This window comes from Zonotrichia leucophrys, chromosome 19, assembly GCF_028769735.1.
Source record: "Zonotrichia leucophrys gambelii isolate GWCS_2022_RI chromosome 19, RI_Zleu_2.0, whole genome shotgun sequence".
NCBI classification, from domain to species: Eukaryota; Metazoa; Chordata; class Aves; order Passeriformes; family Passerellidae; genus Zonotrichia; species Zonotrichia leucophrys.
Window position 1 is genome coordinate 11,229,388 of NC_088188.1, and position 18,690 is coordinate 11,248,077.

The window sequence follows — 18,690 nt, forward strand, 5'->3', positions numbered from 1 at the left end:
AGCCTGACAAGGAAAAATTCCTTCCCAATACCCCATGTAACCCTGCCCTCTGGCAGTGGGAAGCCATTCATTCCTCCTTGGCCTGGCACTCAGATTCTGATAATGATCCCCCCATCTATCTGCAGGGCCCCTGCAAGAACTGGGGTGTCCCTCTGAGCACTCCCCAGAGCTGTGGAAGAGCTCTGGGGGGGTGAGGTAGGAGCCAGTCCTGGGACAGAGACAGAGATGCTTCTGTTTTGTGCTGGAGGTCCTGCATTCTGGGGTAGGACAGCACCACCCTGCAGATTTCAGTCTCTTTATTAAGAAAAAGGCATATTACAACAACTTCTAAAGTACAACTCCATTCTCTAGTCTCTGGGTGTTAACACATTCTGAAAAGCATTTGGTTAAAAAGCAAAGTTGACAAGAATATCATCCTGGCAAAAATGGTGGCATGTAGCAAAATGAACATTCAAATGAAGCAGAGCAGTGTCAAACCTTTGGCATCTGTCCCTCTGCGGCGGCGCTCCCCAGCACGAGGCACAGGCGTTTATTGTTCTCACTGAGCTCCACAGACTCAGCCAAGGACAATATTTTTGCTGCAACGAAACCACAGCTGCTCTGGGACCAGGGGAGCTGAGACCAGAAGTGCTGTTCTCCCCATCTCTCTGCCTGAGCCCTCCCAGGGGTCCCAGCACAGCTCTGGCCAGGCAGAGGTGACGTCCCCACCCCACCGGGGTGACAGTGACCTTGAAACACACAGACAGGGCTCGTCCTTGTGGGCCGAGGGGGTGCAGCTCAGGGCTGTGCCCACAGCCTCTGCTGCTTGAGACATGCAAAGATTTGGGGCATTCCCAGGGCCTGGTAGTCTAATTCCTGCGATAATTGCAACAACAGGAAAGGGGAGCTTTCTTGGAAGCTGCAAGATGACTGAAATCTATTGGGAAGAGCCAGGAGGCATAACCACACCCTGGCCAGGGAGGACCAGGCACCGTTTGGGTGTGGGTTGGGTGCATCTCTCACACACCCTGGCAGCTTCACCCCCTGTTCCTGCCCGAAGGTGCGAGGAGAGGGAGGGTGACACGAAGGGATCAGATGTGGTGGCAGTACCGAGTGCCACCCTCCGTGTCCTGCCATGGGGCTGGGACTGCAGTGTCCTGCCGGCCAGAGCTGGCCAGGAGGACACAGAGGCAGAAATGGGGCCCTGGGGAGCAAAGGGCAGCTCTGATGCTGCTTTGATCCTTGTGCTTTAACTGGCCGTGGTGTCTGGTTCTCCTCCACAGCTGCTGGGCTCCTCCTGCTCACCCAGCAGGCACTGCTGATCTTATCCACAGATCTCAGATGCCTGCATGAGGCAACCCAGAGGCGTAAGGGAGTTCTCTGCCGTGCTGCTGGCAGCCAGGCGCTGGCAGTGCAAGAGGGTGACAAGAACAGGCGTGCAGCGAGGCGGCTGCGGCGTCACTACAGCTAGACTGGCTCAGCAGGGCTGCTGGGACACGAGGGCTGCTGCTCTGGGAAAGGCAGGCTGGTGTGGCTTCATTGGGGCGCAGGAGCCAGTTCACCAGGCTGGACACAAGGACTCTGAAAGGTTCACCTAACCCCCAACAATGAAAGTCCCTTGTTGTGCTGCTGATTTACCTTCCTAGTGTGCAGAGCTTGAGGAGAACTTGGGAAAAGCAGAGCAATCCCTTCCCACTGCTGGCTCCAGCCACTTCAGGCAAGATGTTTCTTGCTGTGCCACTGCCATCTCTCCTGGGCACTGAGCAAAGAGCACCCCTCAGTCCCTCCAGAGCACCCATCAGCTGGGCATGAACCTGGCTTGGCCTGCCATAAGGCAATTCACAGAAAGCTTCCTTTCCTGGGCCTGGCCCAGGTCAGACTGTCTCAGCACAGAGCCATGAAGCAGTGGGAAGGCTGGGAGCCTAGTGGGGATGGGAAGGACACGGCTGGGAGTGCTTAGATTAGCCCCAGCAAACACATTCAGAAAATATGGCTTTTTAGTTAACAGGGTCAAGAAGAAGAACTTCCTGACTAATCTGCCAGGGTTAAATAAGTCCAGGGAAGCGTGCACCCCATTGCAGGACTGGCTCTGCCACAGCAAGTGCAGCGGGTGCATCTTCCCCCATCCACTGCTCACCTCACACCTGCTGCAAGGTGCATTTCAGACATCCCTATCTCAGAAGATAGCATTACGAAAAATAATGATGATAATAATAATAAGGAAAAGAGATATTAGCAAACCAACACATCAAATCCATAAGCCTCTGCAGAGCTGCAGAGCGGAAGGGGGTGCAGAGGAGAGGAGCCCGGCTGTTGGTCTGTAGACAGCTCTCAGCACGTGGTGGTTCACACACACAGGACGTTCAACAACCGAGCGTTATTGCTATGCTTCCATTTCCAGTGTAATCATTAAGCTTTACAGCCCCAAGCCCTGCCCGTTCCGTCGCTGTGCTCCTCAGTCTGTGCTTCCAGGAGCGCGGCGCAGGCCGGAGCTGTGCGCGCCCTTTGGACTCCCGAGGAGTGCAGAGCACTGACTGATGCACCTGCAGATCCCTGTGACACTTACAGGCTAAGGGGGGAGGCTACGAGAGCCCCCCACTCCAGGAGGGGAGGGCAGGCCCTGCCTGGGCCCCAGGGGCTCTCAGGCTCCTGGTGGCTCCAGCTGCCTTCTCAGTAAAAAATAGGAATACTGTCTTTTTGATTTTTTTTGATCATTTTGATCTCTTTGATCATTTTATATAAATACAAAGATTAAAATAATTTATCTCAACATTATTAATAATTTATCTCAACATTATTTCTATTACAATCATACAGTGTTTTCCCTTCAAAACAAGTGCATGTATGTGTGTATATATATATATATATATATATATAAGTGTATATATAGTATCTCTAGAGCTTCCCTCCCCCCTAAGAAAAGCAGCAGTGACTGAAGCAGGTACAGCACGCAAGAGCTGATCCTTCCTGCTCCAAGGCAAATGTGCCCAAGGAAAAGTGCAGGGCTCACCCTGACGACTCGTCTCCGAGCACATAACATTGGCATGAAGGGGGGCGCAGGGTGCTGGCTCTCCCTCCCTTGGGGAACCCCCCTGCCTGCCCGCCCGAGGGGCTGCAGACCCGCCCCGCTGGGCAGGAACCGGCATGGGGCACTGCAATGAGATCAATCCTTGAGCAAGCTGCTAATTACTGCTGGAGAGGAAAGGCCCTGCAGCTCAGATGGGGCTGCTTCATTTACATACTAGGCACTACGGATGATGATTGCTAAGAAGGTATTTACATAGGAGAAGGATCATACTTCTCCCTCTTCAATGCTCACTCATAAACACCATGATCTCATGAAGAAGTTTGTAATAAGGATGCAACATATAGGTGTGTCTATCAGGATTGTCTAGGAAGGACGGGAAGGAGCTGTGCACACCCCAGCTGCAGCAACAGCCGAGCACACAGGGACAGGCATCGCCTCTTTCACCGCAGGACAGGGGAGACAAATCTGCAGTAGAACCTCTCAGAACCTGAGAGAAACAGCGATTTCCAGAGGCCAATACGGGGACAACACTCCCAGAACTGTGCCGCTGGAGCCCTGGGGCTGCTCCCCTCACAGACCTGCCCTCCGTGCCCCCGAGGGTGGGTGACGGCAGGGCCCCAGCACAGCCAGCTCACCCGGAGCGGGGCCTGGCAGAGCCTGCCTGGGTCACTGTGCAGAGGGAAACAGCAGGATGCACTCTGCAGCCTTGCCGGGGAGCACAGGGCTTTCTCCCTCGAGTAATTGCTCCTCAGCGCCCAGCAGGGCGTTACCAGAGCCCCCGCGCTGCCCTGCACCTGCCCCAGCTGTGCGGGCGGCCTGGGCACGGGGAGCTCTGCAGGGACGGCCTGTGAGGGCCCTGCCGGGCTCCTGCAGCCTCCCGCGGCTGCTGCGGCCTGCGAGGAGAGCTGGGGGCTCCTGGGGCTCTGCATCGCCCAGGCAGCACCTCCAGGCACCTCACGGGCTGCAAACATTTCCCGCTGGAGCTTCCGTGCCCCAGGAGCTGCACACCTCGGCCTGGCTGCTGCCTGGGCACTGTGAGGGAAGCCCTGCCCAGCGTGGCTTTGCTGGGCTCTTTCCCAAACCCAGAGCCCAGGGCTGTGTTCGGGACCATGGGAGCAGCTGGGGAGTCGCAACCCTCAGGTCGTGCCCTCCAAAGCCTGACTAGTCACATGACAGCCAAAGAAAAGGTACAAAAGCCACTAATTTTTGCCCTGCTAGTGCAGCTCATACGCTTTGGAGTTTGTTTTTACTAAAGAGCTGGTTGGCGACTGCTACTGTCAATCTCATAAAGCATTTTAATAGAGTATATAAATATTGGACTACAAAAATAGACAGCTCTGACTGCACGGGCACACTGAGGGTGAGTGCGGGCAGGCCAAGCCTCGCTAGTCTATGAGGGTGATGTCTTTCAAGAGGTTTCAAACTGAATTGGAAGGAAATGGGGTCGGATGTCACCCTGCAGCTCCCTCGTGCCCACAGCAGCCGCGGGGGCAGGGAGGTCCTGCGGGAGGCTGCTGCCCACGGGCCGGCAGGCCGCTGGCTGCAGGCAGGGCCGCTCCCGGCCGGCCAGCCAGGCTGGCAGCCACACGCCAGTGTGAAACCTGCCCCTGGAGCTACCCTGGGCAGCAGGGTCCGGCAGCACCGCAGCAGAGTGACCTTCGCCCTGCCCGGCCAGCAGAGCCCTCCCCTACAACGGTGTTTCACAACACCCAGGGAGAGATTGTAAAGCTGACAGTTGGGTGGAAATTGGGCAAGGCTGCCCCGGCGGGGCGAAGGCAGCTGGGTATGGCCGCTGTGCTGGGAAGGACGGGCGGGAGGACCGGGCGCTGCTCAGCCCTCAGCAGCGAGCCCAGACCTGGCTGCGGATGAGACTGAGAACCACAGTGCTGGTGCCGAGGGGAGCACGGGGTGCAGCCCTGCTCCAGCAGCACGTGGAGCCCGGCTGCAGGGCCGAGGAGCCACGGGGTGTCCAGCAGGACGGACAATCCCGGCACTTGTCCGGCTGCCTTGTCCGAGTCCTGCGTGCGACCGCGATGAGGGGAATCCGTGTTGGAGACAGCCAAACTGCTGCACGGGGAGTGTGGGACAGGGCTGGCCAGCACAGCAGCGCTGTCCCTGTGGAAGGGCTTCCCTCCGTCACCCAGGGGATCCACCTCGTCCGGCTACCTGCGCTCTGGAGAGCCCTGCTGGTGCTGTGCCCGGTGCCACGATGGCCGGGCTGGGCTCACACCGCGCCGGGCCGTGTGCTGCACGGCCTGCTGCTGCTGCGGCTGTGCCCGCTCCCAGCACCCGGGCCAGGGAAACCATCCTGGCGCCCACTCTGAGGGCAGCAGGAAAATCTCATTTCAAAAACGCTTCCTCTTCTTTCTCTCTTTCCTTTTCCCTCGCAAGCTCCGGACAGGCGCTCGGACGTGTCCCCCTCGCAGCCCGGGTGCTGGACGCTCCCCTGTGCCGCGGCATCGCCGGTGACATCCCCGGCTCAGACCTTTCGGGGACCCTCCCTGGCTGCCGGCGGGTAGGTGCGTGCAGGGCTCCGCTTTCGGCCGCCCCTTCCTCTCCACCGGGGATGGGGAAGGAGCCTCGGCCGGCGCCGCCCGGTGCCGCCGGGCTCAGGCCGTTCGGGGCCGCGCCGTGCCCTCGCCGCTACTCCTGGGCCCGGGGAGCGCCGTGGGCACCGTGGGCACCAGAGCCCTGCCTCTTGCTGGGCTCGCCCTTGGCCGACCTGGCCCTAGCCGCCGGCTCCTGCCGGGGAGGCCGCTGGCCCCGGGAGGCCGCGGCGGCGCCGGCCGGGTTGCGGGGCGAGGCCGGGGGCTCCGTTGGCGGCGGCGGGCGCTGCGGGCCGTGCGGCCGCGGCGCGTACAGGAACAGCGCCGGGTCGGGCATGGCGTCGTGCTCCTCCTGCGCCGGGTCCCGGGGCCGGGCGCCGTCCCCGGGCGGGCGCCGGGCGGGCGCTCTGTGGCCGCGGCGGCGGGGCCGGGGCTCGGCCGGGGCCTGCTCGGGGGGCGGCCGCCCGCCCGCCCGGGGGCCCGGCAGCCGCTGGGCCGTGGCGTGCAGCTGCAGCGAGAGGTAGGCGGCCGCCTCCGTCTGCTTCTGCAGCTCCGTGTCGAGGATGGTGACGCGGTGGCTCCGGCGCTTCAGCTCCTCCAGGAACCGGCGCTCCTTGCTGCGGAGGCTGGAGCGCAGCGCGGCCACCAGCGTCTCCTTGTGCTGCAGCTCCTTGCGCAGCTCCAGGTTGTCCTTCTCCTTCTCCTGCAGCTGCGCCTCCATCGCCCGGCACTTCTCCTCCAGCTCGCGGTCCAGGACATCTGTGGGTCAGGGCACAGAGGGGTCAGGACGGGGAGCGGGGCTCAGCCGCGCTGCTCCTGGCGGGACGCGCCTGCTGACCGCTCCGTGGTGCCAGCGTGTCCCAGCAGTGCCACTGAGGCTGCTTGGGTGCTTCTTAAAGTCGGGAAAAAACCCCCTGAGCTGCCCGAGCACGGGCTCACTGCCAGCACAGGCACAGCAACCCCGGCATGTGTAACACCCAAATGCGGGGTGACAGCAAAGGCAGTTTCAGTGGAGGATGTTGTTGCCATGGAACCTGCTGCCTCTACCTTGCTGCAATTTTAAAATTTCCCTAGGTAAGTAGCTTTTCACCCTAAAAGTGACTTTGAATGTGTGCAGAGGGTGTGGGGGAGCACACGGGCTGGAAGAGAAAAGGTGCAGGGAAACCATCAGCCCAACTTTGGAGGACTTTTGGCCTCAAGCCCTGGGATTCCAGAGCCTGGTTAGTCAGGATGGAGATGCTAATCCACTATTACAGAGGAATTGGGCCATGCTCAGCAGGGAAGGAGCCTCCATCCTGGGACGGGAGGGACTTCTGGGGAATGCTGTCCTGGGGCAGGATGGCCAGGCGGCTTGGGGAATTGGTAGCTTGGGGAATTTGCAGCTTGGGGCTCTGGAGCCAAGCCCAGTGGGCAGAAAGAGGGCTGAGGACTCCTGACCCCAGCCCTGGCTGCCTGCTCCAGCACCCAGCCCTTGGCAGGGTGCAGGCTGGCACCTGCCCACGCTCCCAGGCCTGCCCAGGCCTGCTCCCATCCTCTGCAATAATCTGCTTTTTATGATGTGATTGGCAGCCACTTACAGCCTCAGCTCCTCAGTGTTTCTGCAGCTTTGTAATGAGGTCTTAGGGAGGCAGTTGCAGGCGGTAATTATTGCATGAACGGCACTAGAAGAGCAATCATTTGATGGCATCGTAAATGAGGTGCTGCCCCATAAATGTGGCAAAGTGATTGTGCAGCTCTGAAAGGCTGAAGGATGGGCAGGCACCAGGGATGAGACTCGCTGCATTGTGGATGGTGATGGCACCCGGTGGGCTGGGCACCAGGCCCTCTGCCAGCAAAGCCCTCAGGTGCAGAGGAGGGACCCCATGGGAGGGCTGGCAGTGTGGAATTGCCATGGAGCCAGCCCTGACACTGCGTGAGGGTGCCAGGGATCCCGCTGGCCCCAGTGAGAGCAGCCTGCACCCACCCTGGGACCCGCTGCCCTGGCACTGAGGACAGAGCACAGCTGGGGCTCGGTGCCAGGCACTGTGCCCAGGCAGCGCCAGGGAGGAGCTTCTGTTTCATCTGTGGGCAGAGAAGGGAGAGGAGCCAGGCTGCTCCCAGAGCAGCCCCTGCCGGCCGCGGGGCTCCGGGCAGCACCCGCAGGCTGTGCACGCTGCTTCCAGCGCTGCCCTCAGCCCGCTGCCCCCCGGCACGGTCCTGTGCCCCCTGCAGCCCCGATGGGCCCCTCTGGCCGCGGCCACACCTGCACCCACAGCTGCTCCCCCTCATCTGGTGCCCAAAGCTGTGCTCTTACCTTGCTGGCGGGCCTCCAGCTCCTTCATTTCCAGGTCATGGGTGAGCTCTGGAAGAGAAATCCAGCAGGACTGAGGAGGAGCATCCCACCCGCTCTGTGCTCCCCATGTCTTCCTCTGCTCCCTTTGGGGCACTGGACATCACTGTGGCTGCAGTGATATCTCTGCCCAGCCTTCGTGGAAGTGTGGCCATCTTGGAGCACCAGCCACAGGCTGAGCTAAAAATAGGCAATTCTGGCAGTTTATATGATATTAGGGAGCCTCATGGCCAAGACATTGTCTGCGGGATGCTCTACTCCTCTGCCTTTCATTTTTCTGAAAGAGCTGCTGAACCATTTTCAGTACTGTAAACCAGGACAAAGAGCAGAGCAATGGATTGAAAATAGACCAAAGTGTAAGCTGCCACCCAAAGCATTTCATAATTTACTGCTCCAGGCTGATCACTGCCTCTGCACGTGACGCAAGCAGGGATGGCCTCGTCCCAGCACGATGTGCCTGCAGAAGGATGCGGCCCTGCTCCAGGGCAACGTGGACCATCCAAATCTCAGGAGCTGCAGCGCCTACCTCCCTGACCAGCCCCAACATGCTGCCTCCTCTCTGCTGCCCTTTGCCTGCTCACTGTCTAGCCCCAGGCTACAGCACCAGGTCACAAAGTGCAGCTCAGGGACCTTCTGCAGTTCACTTTACCCTGCACTCTTACAGACAGTCCCTTTTGAATTATTTATCGCAGCCCACCCAACCACTCACAGCCCTGAGCAGAGGAAGAGAGTGGTAGCAGCAGCATTCAGCTGTTTGGGGGCTATTTTTTCCCCTGAAAATGAGTTCAAATGGTTAATCTTTGCCCTACATTTTTCTTTTAATCTGCTTTTGTGTTGACTCTAATCCTCATCACTGCCATCCTTCTGAAACCGAACGCTTGTCTCAGGCTGCTCTGCCTGTCTGTCTTGGAAAACAAATCTGTAGTGAGGAGGCAGAAGTACCTGAGACCGTAATGCAGTTTCTGGAAAGCATTCAGCACTCTTGACTGCCCCAGTGGGAATCAATGGTCATTGTTGTGCTATTTTTCTGAAGCTAAAATAATAGGTTTGGAGTCTCAGATATATTTCAAATGAAAACCAAAGCAGTTGCCTGTTTCCAAAGACATCATTCTGCTGAGCAAGTGCAGGGATGATGCACAGCCTGGGGTCCCAGTTTCTGTGCTGGAGCCAGGGGGTTGGTGCTGATCTGCTTCAGTACCATCCCCATGACCCCTGAGGGGCAGCTGAGAACCACCTCTGGGGAAGGGAGAGCCTTTCCCACAGGGGTACCTCAGAGAGACCAAGGGGACAGTGGAAAAGTCACAAACAACAGTGCCAGGGCAGCAGGCAAGGCTCCACAGGGCCACATTGAGGAAAAACTGACTTAAAGACTCTACTCTCCTCCTGCAAACAGCCTCCCAGATAATGACACTCAAATGTCAGGAAAGGCTCCTTCAAACGGCCCAGGGGTTGCCTGGCACTCCTGGCAGAAGACACAGCTCACCCAGGAGGACAGGACCCCTCTGGTCAGGTACAGCTGTCCTTGGGTCACACTGGGAAGGGGAGATCACCGTGCAGTGGCTCATTTCAGCCTGTGGGGACAGATCCCCCCAAGTCTGAATTAGGCAGGAGAACCCCACTGTTTTGTCTGCCTGAAGAGGCTGTAGATGAAACCATTAAGACAATGAAACAGAACAGCAAAAGCTCATAAAGGATAGGGAAAAATAGCCAATTTTATCAGTGCAGACGTTTCTTTGTTTCCCAGGAACCTGGGAGAATGAGAGGCTGGAAGACAAGGAGTAATTAGCTATGGCTGAATTATTGATGAGAGCAGCAGCACAAGCTGGAATGAGTTCCAGTGGTGGCAGAAGGCTGTGCAGCCACCACTGCTGCAGGGGACTGTGACCCTGCTGCAGCTGTGCAGGGCCCCGAGCCTCGCCCTGCAGCCTGCTCTGAGCCCGTCTGTGGGCACCCCGGGCTGCCAGCAGGAGCCTCCCTGCCCGAGCAGCTCCGGGAGCTCTCAGCGCCCATCCCCGGGGCCGCAGCGCTCACCTGAGCAGTGCTTCTGCAGGCGCAGGATCTCCAGGTGCAGGGCGTGGAGCAGCTCCATCTGCTCCTTCTTCAGGAAAGCGATGTGCCGCTGCACGCTCTGGATCTGGTGCTCCAGGGACACGGTCTCCATCGCAACCAAATTCACAGTCCAGGCCTGCAGGGAGTGGAGATGGCTGGTGATCAAACGTGCAGCAGTGCCCCAGCCCCGGGGCCCTTGTAGGGGCAGAGCCCCTGTGTGAGCCCCTCACAGAGGTGCAGGGTGGTGCCTCCTCTCCTCAACCCTCTCCAGGGGCACTGTGGCTCTGGGCAAAGCAGCCCTGCTCAGCTGATGCAGGGAACGGCCTCAGCCCTCTCGCATTGCAGTGCCTCTGGGGCCGGCTCCTGTCCTGCCCGCTCTGAGACTGCACAGGCAGGAAATCCTGCTGCATGAACCCTGCCATCACAGCATGCATGTCTGTTCTGAATTGGCCCTAGGAAATACTTCATCACTGAGTAGGATGCATCTGGGACAGGATTGCTGCTCGTTGTCCCCAGGTGGGAGTTGCACCAGAGACGATTTTGGCTCTCACTTGACAAGCCCCACATTACACAGCAGCAACTGCAGCGAGCGATCCAGCACATGAAAAATACAATATGCTGTGTCTAACCCGATCAGCACTGCATGGCTGGGAGAGTCACGTTGTCTTCCAGGAGCAGGAACATCTTCCCTGGTAATTTGCCTGGCAGACAAGAGCTGCTGGCAGGCTGTGCCAGGCAGCCAAGCTGGGCTGGGCTGCGCTGGGGGTCCGTCCCCACATCATCAGTGGCTGTGGCAAAGCAGCTGCCAAAGCTGCCCACCTGTCCTGCTGCACAGGGAGATAAAAATAGCCCCTGAAAGAGCCCTTTATCCCAGGAAATACCATTTTGTGGTGTGTGGAATCTACACACAGCCCAGAAGGAGGGAAGCTGCAGCAAATGAAGGTAACCTGGCAGAGTGGCTGGACTCAATGACCTGAGAGGTTTCTCCAACCTAAATGATTCTATATGCCACAAGCCTGAGGGATGGAGTGCATCATCCTGTCCCTGGGCACTGTTCCCAGTTTTCTCTCTACAGACACTGCAGAACCAAGCGAGCACTGTGGCCCACTGTTCCAGTACCCCTGGCATGGTCACATAGGGCATTTTGCAATTCCTGCACCCGGAATGCATTTACGATCAATCCCTCAGTAAGTGGTCTTGGCAGTGCCCCAAGGTCAAAGCTTTGTTCCTGCTAGAGGCTCTGTAGATTTGGGACAGTCAGGTCTCCTGTGTTTGATGAGGTGTGGGGTGCAGGCTGGCTGGGGACAGCTGAGCACACAACCTGCTAGTAAAGAAATGATCCAAAGTGCATTGTCCTGTAGTTGTCCTTATGGAAGGTGTCAAACCCAGCTGTGCCAGGGGGCTGGGGCTGGCCAGGCCATCCTCCTTGGAGGGCAGTATGTCCTGATGCCAGTGCAAGAGTTATGGAGTTATCTGGCATCTGCCAGAGACCAGGAATGCAAACCACACCATGGGTACATCCTCCTGCCAGCCCTGGCCATGGTGGGCTGAGCTTCTTGATGGGAGTTGTGTTCCTCATCTCAGGAAACATCAGAAAGTAGGTTGGCCAAAGCCCAGGGGACACATACTGCTATTTTCAAGCACTTTGTTCTGTCTAGTAGAAATGTCTTTAGTAGAAATGGCTGCAAATTTTCCATTGAACTTTCACTTCTCCCCTTAAGTAGGAAATTGTTCTTTTTTTTTAAACCAATGAAAATGTTTTCCTTTAAAATAGTTTATAGATTTCAAGCTGCAAAAAAAGTCAAAGAAAAAAATCTGAACTTGAGATCTGTTTGTTGTCTCTGATTTGGAAGCAAAGAGCCTTCATAATTTACCTGTGTATGCGGGAAGAGAAGTCTGTCTCCAGAATTGCAATGGTAAATCCTTAGTGGGTTTGAATCAGCTTTGCCTGTCCAACATGACTCATGTTTTCTCTAGAGAAGCAGCTGTCAGCTTGTGACAGGAACATCTGAAGCCCCATGTGAGGGAGCGAGCACCTCGTTTTGTTTAGCCACGAACCTCCCACCAGTACTGAGGGCACGGAGCAAGGGAGGGGTGGGACACAGAGGCAAGCAGGGCAGGAGCTGCCTTCACTGGAAATGAGGACAAAGCTGGAAACAGTCGTGCTGTTGCCCAAGAGCAGTGAGGGGAGGAGCTCTCCAGAGATTCCAGGGACCTGGGGCTGCTTCTGTTCACCATTTGCAGCCCCATGGGAGGGCCGTGTTGTCCCCTCTGCAGGTCCCACAGCTGTGCCTAACAGGTGATGATGCAAGAGCCAGAGCTGTTAAGGAAGATGCAATCTCATCCTGAGGCTTCAGTAACATCAGTGTTGGACTGTCCCTAACTGTACCCGAGGGCAGTAGATGAGCATTTGCGTCACCGGGGCAGTGTCACCTTTTACCCCAAAGGAGTTCAGCACCAAACTCTCAGCAGCTGGTATCCTCCCTCCAAGTTTCTGAAGGCAAGTGGGATTGCAGCAGCATCCTGAGCCTTTAGTTTGATGTGTACCTTGTGTCATTTCACACAGTTCCATCCTGGGCAGTGTTGGGAGTTAATAAGGATTAGCTGCTGCTGCTGGCTGATTTAACACTTACAGGGTGACCAGCTCCCAGCTGGTAACACCAGAACTCCCTGTGCCGAGGCTTCAGAACACCCACAATGGTGATGTCCAAAAGCCTGTGCAGTGAACCATGGCTGGAACCTTCACCCTGCGCCACAGGCACGAGAGCCAAAGCATGGTGAGTGGGGCTGTCCTTGCCAGCGGCTCCTGCTGCCCCAGCTGGGCGAATGAGGCTCCCGGGAGGAGGACGGGTGTACTGCAGTGAGTAGGGACACGGTTGGTGCCCCACTCTGATCCCTCCCTGAGTGTGGCTCCCAGGACGGGTGTACTGCAGTGAGCAGGGACACGGTTGGTGCCCCACTCTGATCCCTCCCTTGTGCTGTAGCTGTTACTTCTCCTTTCCAGACTAGTTCTAAGGATGCCAAGACAACTGGTGGTGGAAACTGTCACAGTGACTGCACTCTGTGATTTTGATGAGTTATGTATGAGGTTACAACCGTAGAAAACAATGTCATTCATAATAAAAGCCAAGAGTAAGTGATAGTAGTCCTCTTTAGCTTGAAGGATGCTCTGTGCCCTTGTGCTTTTGAGAGTTGTACGTGTGCACACACAGCAGCAAAGGAGGCAGCAGTCAGCTGAGCAGAGTGGCTTGCCCCTATTCAAAGGTGACACCTACAGCCTGAGCTGGCCCCTGCTCCGTGCAGAGCTCTGGCTAAACAGTTCTCTCCTGCTTTGGGGACTGGACATCCACAGCTTTGCTCCACCACCGAGAGCTTTCCAGGAACAAGGTTCCCTTGCCGATCCCCCAAGATTTTGAGCACAGACCTGTGAGGTGGCACTGGGCTCAGCCCGCTCCAGTTCCCCACGGGGAGTGACCGTGGGCATGGTCTCAGCTGCTGGGCCTTCCTGCGCACCTGCCTCTAAACCACGCTTTTTTCCACACTTCTTGTCCTTTCACTATGCAACCATGACATTTGGCACAAGAATATTGGGAGTCCTGATCTCAGCTGCTTCTTTCAAATGCTGGGGGAAAACCCCAGTGAGATTTACAATTTCATCCCAATTTATCAAATTCTTATTTCACAAACCAAAATGACTGAAGCAGCCTCTTGGAGCAGCTACAATGACCAATTCAGTTGCAAGTCTACCAAGAGATGATTTCCTTTGCACAGACAGGTTGATTGAGAGTTTGCTTCCAGGGCAAAACTCTGCTTAAGTCTGCTGTCCAATGTAAATCAGAATCCCAAAGCTTTGACCCAAGGAAAACCCTCCATCCCAATGATACATCTGAAAGGGAGATGCAGTATTGCATATCTGTGTACCTCTGTACACACACCATGGTCACACCGTGGTCTGGCCCTTATCTGTGATTATTATTCCACATAAATGGCAAATTAGCTGGGAGTCAGGGGGCATGAGGTTTGCAGGAACAGGTCGATAATTTGTCCTGCTGTGGCTGCCAGCAACCTCTTCTCCATCACATTGAAACATACACAGGAATAAACTCTGACACACACTAGAAATCCATAGTGCTTGGTATTTACAGCTCAAATAATATAAACTGCAGCAGTGCCACTAAGGTAGTGTATCTTTAAATGTAGGGAAATCAGGCAAGCAGGAAGCTCAGAAACTTGCAGAAGGTCACAGAGGCAGTGGCGATGCCAGGAATAGAAACCAGAGGTGAAATCCTGGCCTTGGAAAAGTCAGTGGGAAACCTTCCCTGTTCTCAGCAGAGGCACAATTACACTCGGAGCGCTGTTTGCTATTCATTATCTGTCAGCATCTATTCACAGATAAAATCAATACAGATGGTGATTATAAATTATTATTTCTTGCAATTCTCTGAGCACAACCGCCTGAGGAAAAGCCCCGGTGACGCTCGTCAGGGGGCTGCGGAGGCTGAAGGCAAGTCCGTGCTTTCTCCTCCCGGCTCCGAGGGAATTCGCTACGGATGCAGCTCTGCTCCGGCAGCGGAACCGGGCCCTCAGCGCCGCTCCGGGCCGATCCTGCTCCCGGCGGGGGCCCCCGCGGCGCGGCGTTCGCTGGGGCTGGGGCTGGCAGCGGCCTTGCCCGGTGCCGGTGCCGGCGCCGCGCTCCGCAGCGGGCGGCAGAGCCCGGGGGCTCGGGGGGGCGGCGGCACCGAGCGGCGGCGGCGGCACAGCCGGGCAGGGGCGGCCACAGCGCCCGCGGGCCGCGCACCGCGAGAGGCAACTTCCCGAACGGGCACGGCGGGGCTGCGGGAACTTGTGCGGGGCCGGCCCGCAGCCCCGGGAGCCGCCCGCCCCGCGCCCGCCCGCCCCGCGGCCCGCGGCCGGTGCCTTACCTGTGGGGAGCGGCGGGGCCCCACGGGGCGCCCGCTGGGCGTCATGGGCGGCGGGGCCGGGGCCGGGCCGGGCCGGGCCGGGGCCGCGCCGGCTCCGCGCTGCCCGCGCTGCCTGCGGCGGCCCCGCCTCGCCCGGCCCGGCCCCGCCGCCCGTAAACAGGCGGCAACGTGACCGGAACTGGGGAGCTCCGCCGAGGCGGCGGCGGCGGGCGGGCACAGACCCTGCCCCGGGGCCGGGCCGCGGCCGGGCAGCGCATCGGGCTGGGTGCCGCTCCCCGGGACCCTGGGCCAAGCGGGGCTCAGCTCCCCGGGACCCTCGGGCCCCGCTGCCGCTCCCCTGGACCCTTTGCTGCCGCCGGGTCCCGCTCCTCGGGGGTCTCGGGGTGCCGCTCCCCGGGACCCTCGGTGCGGCCGGGCTCCGCTCCCCGCCGCTGTCCGCCGCTGTCCGCGGTGCTGAAGCCCAGGCCGAGGCTGCCCCGGGGCCCCGCGGCCGCCGCACGCTCAGCCCCGGGCGCGGGGACCCCCGAGCAGCCCCGGCGGCCGGAGCGGGGCTCTGTGTCTGCGGGGAGGGCGGCGGCCGTGTGTCCCTGCGGGGGCTGCGGGCTCACCGCCACTCAAATGCGGGCCGGCACCGGCTACAGCCGGGAAACCTTCAAACCAGCGGGGCTGTGGTCAGAGAGATGGTGATAAAAACTTGTTTACTCGAGTGGTTACTGATTTTTCATGCCTTTTGTTTGTGGTGCCCCGACCAGCTGGGGCTTGGCATTGAAGGATGACTCAATGCTTTGCGCCTGTGCTCCGGCAGGGAGGGGATGCGCTGGCCTGTTCCACGCTGCACGGCGGCACAGCGAAATGGTAGCGTCCTCCCGTCAGCTGACAGTCTGCTGATTCCCGTTCCCTAAACCCAAATGTGCCTGGAGAGCGCCGTGCTCCTGCTCTGATGCTGAACTGGGCTCCGTCTCCTGTTAGAGCTGCTGCAATCCTGCTTATCCCAGTGCACAACCAGCACACAGAGGAGTTGTAGGGGAGCTCACAGACTGTGGTCTGTGGTATCATTCTGCCATCCCACATCCTTCCCTCCCCTTGAATGCTTCCAGGCTCTGGGTGAGGGCTGGTGCTGCACAGATCCAGCGAGGCTGTGCTGTGGCCAATAGACTGCCCTGGGCCTGCAGCTCCAGGTGTGATACAGAGGGTTTGTGACATCTCTGCGCAGTAACGGCCAAGGACTGGGCCCTCACCTCATGCGCGGTGGTGGGGTCCAGCCTGGCCTGCTGTTTCTGGTAGTTGAGAAAGGCTGGGCTTGGTGATAGGGCTCATCTATGGAGACTAAGTTTAGTTCACACAAAGAAAGAAATCATTGAATCAGGAGAAAAGATAAGCAGTGTGCTCTGAAATGTCTGTACACGCAGGAAGATAATTTGCAATAAGTTATTCAGACAGATCTGCTTGTAGCCCCAGCCAATGCTATGGAGAACTTCAGAGCCTCCCAATGCCAACTCCTTTGTGGGCCTCCTCTCAACTTGTGTTCTCTGAAAAATGAGTTCTTGAAACAAGAAGTTGTTAAGGGGTGACAGGTGCTGTGAAGGGGGCGAGTGCAGCCGTTCTTGTTCAGAGCAGCACTGTCTCAGGTGGAGCCCCTCTCGCCCATCTGTGACCCTCAGGTCAACGCTTGCCAAGGTGTCATTGTCCCTCTCAGGGCAGTGTGCCATGCTTGGGGTGTGTGGGTGTTTTTAATGTCTCCTTGTGTCTTCCCCTAACTTGTGTGCTAACTTAAGCAGCAGTCAGCTACAGACGGGAGATGAGGGGAGGAGAGAGGGGAATGTCTGAGTGCATCACATTTCACAAGGTTTGTACAATTTTCATTGATTTTCCACTGGATAAAAGACAAGCCTGCAAAGAGTCAAGGTCAGGCACTCAGGGACAGAGAGCTGCTGTGTGAATGAGGTCATCTCTCGGGATGCAGCCTGCCAGGGGGACAGCAGCAGAGCACAGCGCATCCTCTGCACCAGCATGGAGCAGGAAATGTTGGCTGCCTCCACAGCCATCACCTGGCAACTTGGGGTCACTCTGCTGCACACAGCCTGCTCATGTTTCCCATCACCAGCTCCAAAATTAAGTGGTTTCACTGGCAGCTTTCTTGAGCAGGACATGACATGGCAGTCCCTTTGCTGATGCTGCCAGCCGCCGTGATGTCCTGCACTGCAGTTATGCTGCATCTCTTCCCCACTCTCTGCTTGCTCCCAGAGACAGGAATTCCTGCTCAAACAGGTCTGAGGTTCCAACACAGTGAGGCAAATATGGCAGGGATAGCAGTTCAGGAGGAACTGGGGGTCCCTGCTGCCGCCTCAGATGCGTGACTGAGCTCCAGAGGCTGCTGGGCAGCAGCAGTGAGCTCCTTGCGTGTCATACCCAGCTTGGACACGTCTCACTGCCATGTGAGAGCGCTGGCAGCCCCTGCTCAGGGCACCCCCGGGGCAGCAGACGTGGGGAGCCCCACCGAGTGCCCCAGCCCCGGGTTCTGCTGCAGCAACGTGGCTTCTCCCCTGCTCCGAGCTGGTCACGATTGTGGGGATGCAGGATGGGGAATGTGAGGATGTGAGGATGTAGGGATGAAGTGTGCGGGATGCGGAGCCGTGGGATGAGGGATGCGGGCACTGCGGATGGGGCTGCGGGCGGCAGCTCTTCCGAGCGGGGCTGGGCTCGGCTCCGCCGCTGCTGCTGCTGCTCGAGCCGGCACTGACCTCTAGTGGCACCGGCACCGGCACCGGCACCGGCAGCGGCCCCGGCGGACAGCGGCACCGGCTGCGGTAAGGGTAAGCGGCACCGGCACCAGCACCGATACAGGCAGCACCCGTGCGTCTATGGGTGTGCATGTGCATGCATGTGGGTGGGTGTGTTTGTTTACCTGTGTGTCGGTGTGTGTGTGTAAGAGTGTGTGTACATGTGTGCGTGTGCATGCGCGTGTGTTTGTGTGTGTGTTTGTGTGTGTTTGTGGGTGTGTGTAGGAGTGTGTGTACATGTGCGTGTGTATGCGCATGTGTTTGTGTGTGTGTTTGTGTGTGTAGGAATGTGTGTACATGTGCGTGTGTGTACATGCGTGTGTGTTTGTAGGTGTGTGTGTGTCTGTGTGTGTTTGTGTGTGTATGAGTGTGTGTTTGTGGGTGTGTGTAGGAGTGTGTGTACATGTGCGTGTGTGTACATGCGTGTGTGTTTGTAGGTGTGTGTGTGTCTGTGTGTGTCTGTGTGCCCGTGTCCTGGCTCGAGCTGTCCCAGGCCGCGTTCCCGCTGTGGCAGCGCTGGACACCCCACACTCGGGGCTGGGCAATGCTGCCCTGCAGGGGGAAGGGGCGCTGGGCACCACGGCCTCCTTCTGTCCTCACAGGTGCCAAGTCTCGCTCCGTGCCACAGTCAGCGGGCAGGGACAGGCCCCGGGGGCTGCCTGTGCCACCCTCCGTCCTTCCCGGCCTGCAGAGGAGCTGAGGGATGCAGCCTCTGCCGGCAGGTCTGGACGTGGCCAAGGGCCTGTGCTGGGTCAGCCCGGGTCCCTTCAGCGCTGGCTGATTCCCAACGGGAGCTGCATCCCGTGTGCACTGGAGTGAGCCTGAACGCTGTGCCCTTCCAGGGTGGCCACGGGAGTGCTGTGGGACCAGAGCTTTCCTCCGCCACCCCCAAGTCAATTATTAGGGGGATTTTGCCATTTAATTTATAAATGAGTTTAACTTTGCCTCAGATATTATTTTTCAATCTAATTGAAATGTAGTGTATGTGTGCCTTCTAATTGCTTTGAAGAACCTAATAAGAAGCTCCTTAAAGTCTAAAGGCTAAAAGCTGGAGGAT

At 58.0% G+C, this 18,690-nt stretch overlaps 2 protein-coding genes across 3 annotated transcripts in view; one reads left to right on the forward strand and one right to left on the reverse strand.

Moving 5' to 3' along the window:
* Positions 1-229: 229 nt before the first annotated feature.
* CCDC92B (coiled-coil domain containing 92B) lies at positions 230-14,995 on the reverse strand. The gene is made up of 4 exons (XM_064729116.1): positions 14,854-14,995; positions 9,914-10,067; positions 7,847-7,894; positions 230-6,312 (listed from the first exon to the last, which is right to left on the reverse strand). The coding sequence occupies exons 1-4, from the start codon at positions 14,896-14,898 to the stop codon at positions 5,651-5,653; spliced, it is 909 nt and encodes a 302-aa protein (XP_064585186.1). The 5' UTR covers positions 14,899-14,995; the 3' UTR covers positions 230-5,650.
* Positions 14,996-17,595: 2,600 nt separating this feature from the next.
* RAP1GAP2 (RAP1 GTPase activating protein 2) overlaps positions 17,596-18,690 on the forward strand; it is a 54,544-nt gene continuing 53,449 nt past the window's right edge. Inside the window, exon 1 of one of the 2 annotated variants that reach the window (XM_064728997.1) lies at positions 17,596-17,660. The gene's annotated coding sequence lies outside the window, so the exon portion shown is untranslated. Of the gene's footprint in view, positions 17,661-17,688; positions 17,707-18,690 lie in introns of those variants that run through there. The other variant, XM_064728998.1, reaches the window with a different exon arrangement.

What these genes read in the sequence shown, in the direction of transcription:
- CCDC92B (XM_064729116.1), bottom strand. Translation starts at nt 14,898, where the DNA reads ATGACGCCCAGCGGGCGCCCCGTGGGGCCCCGCCGCTCCCCACAG. An exon ending in CCTGCAGAAGCACTGCTCAG is followed by an intron (nt 7,895 to 9,913) that starts GTGAGCGCTGCG and finishes TTTCTCTTCCAG; the next exon opens with AGCTCACCCATGACCTGGAA. An exon ending in GCTGGAGGCCCGCCAGCAAG is followed by an intron (nt 6,313 to 7,846) that starts GTAAGAGCACAG and finishes CCTGACCCACAG; the next exon opens with ATGTCCTGGACCGCGAGCTG.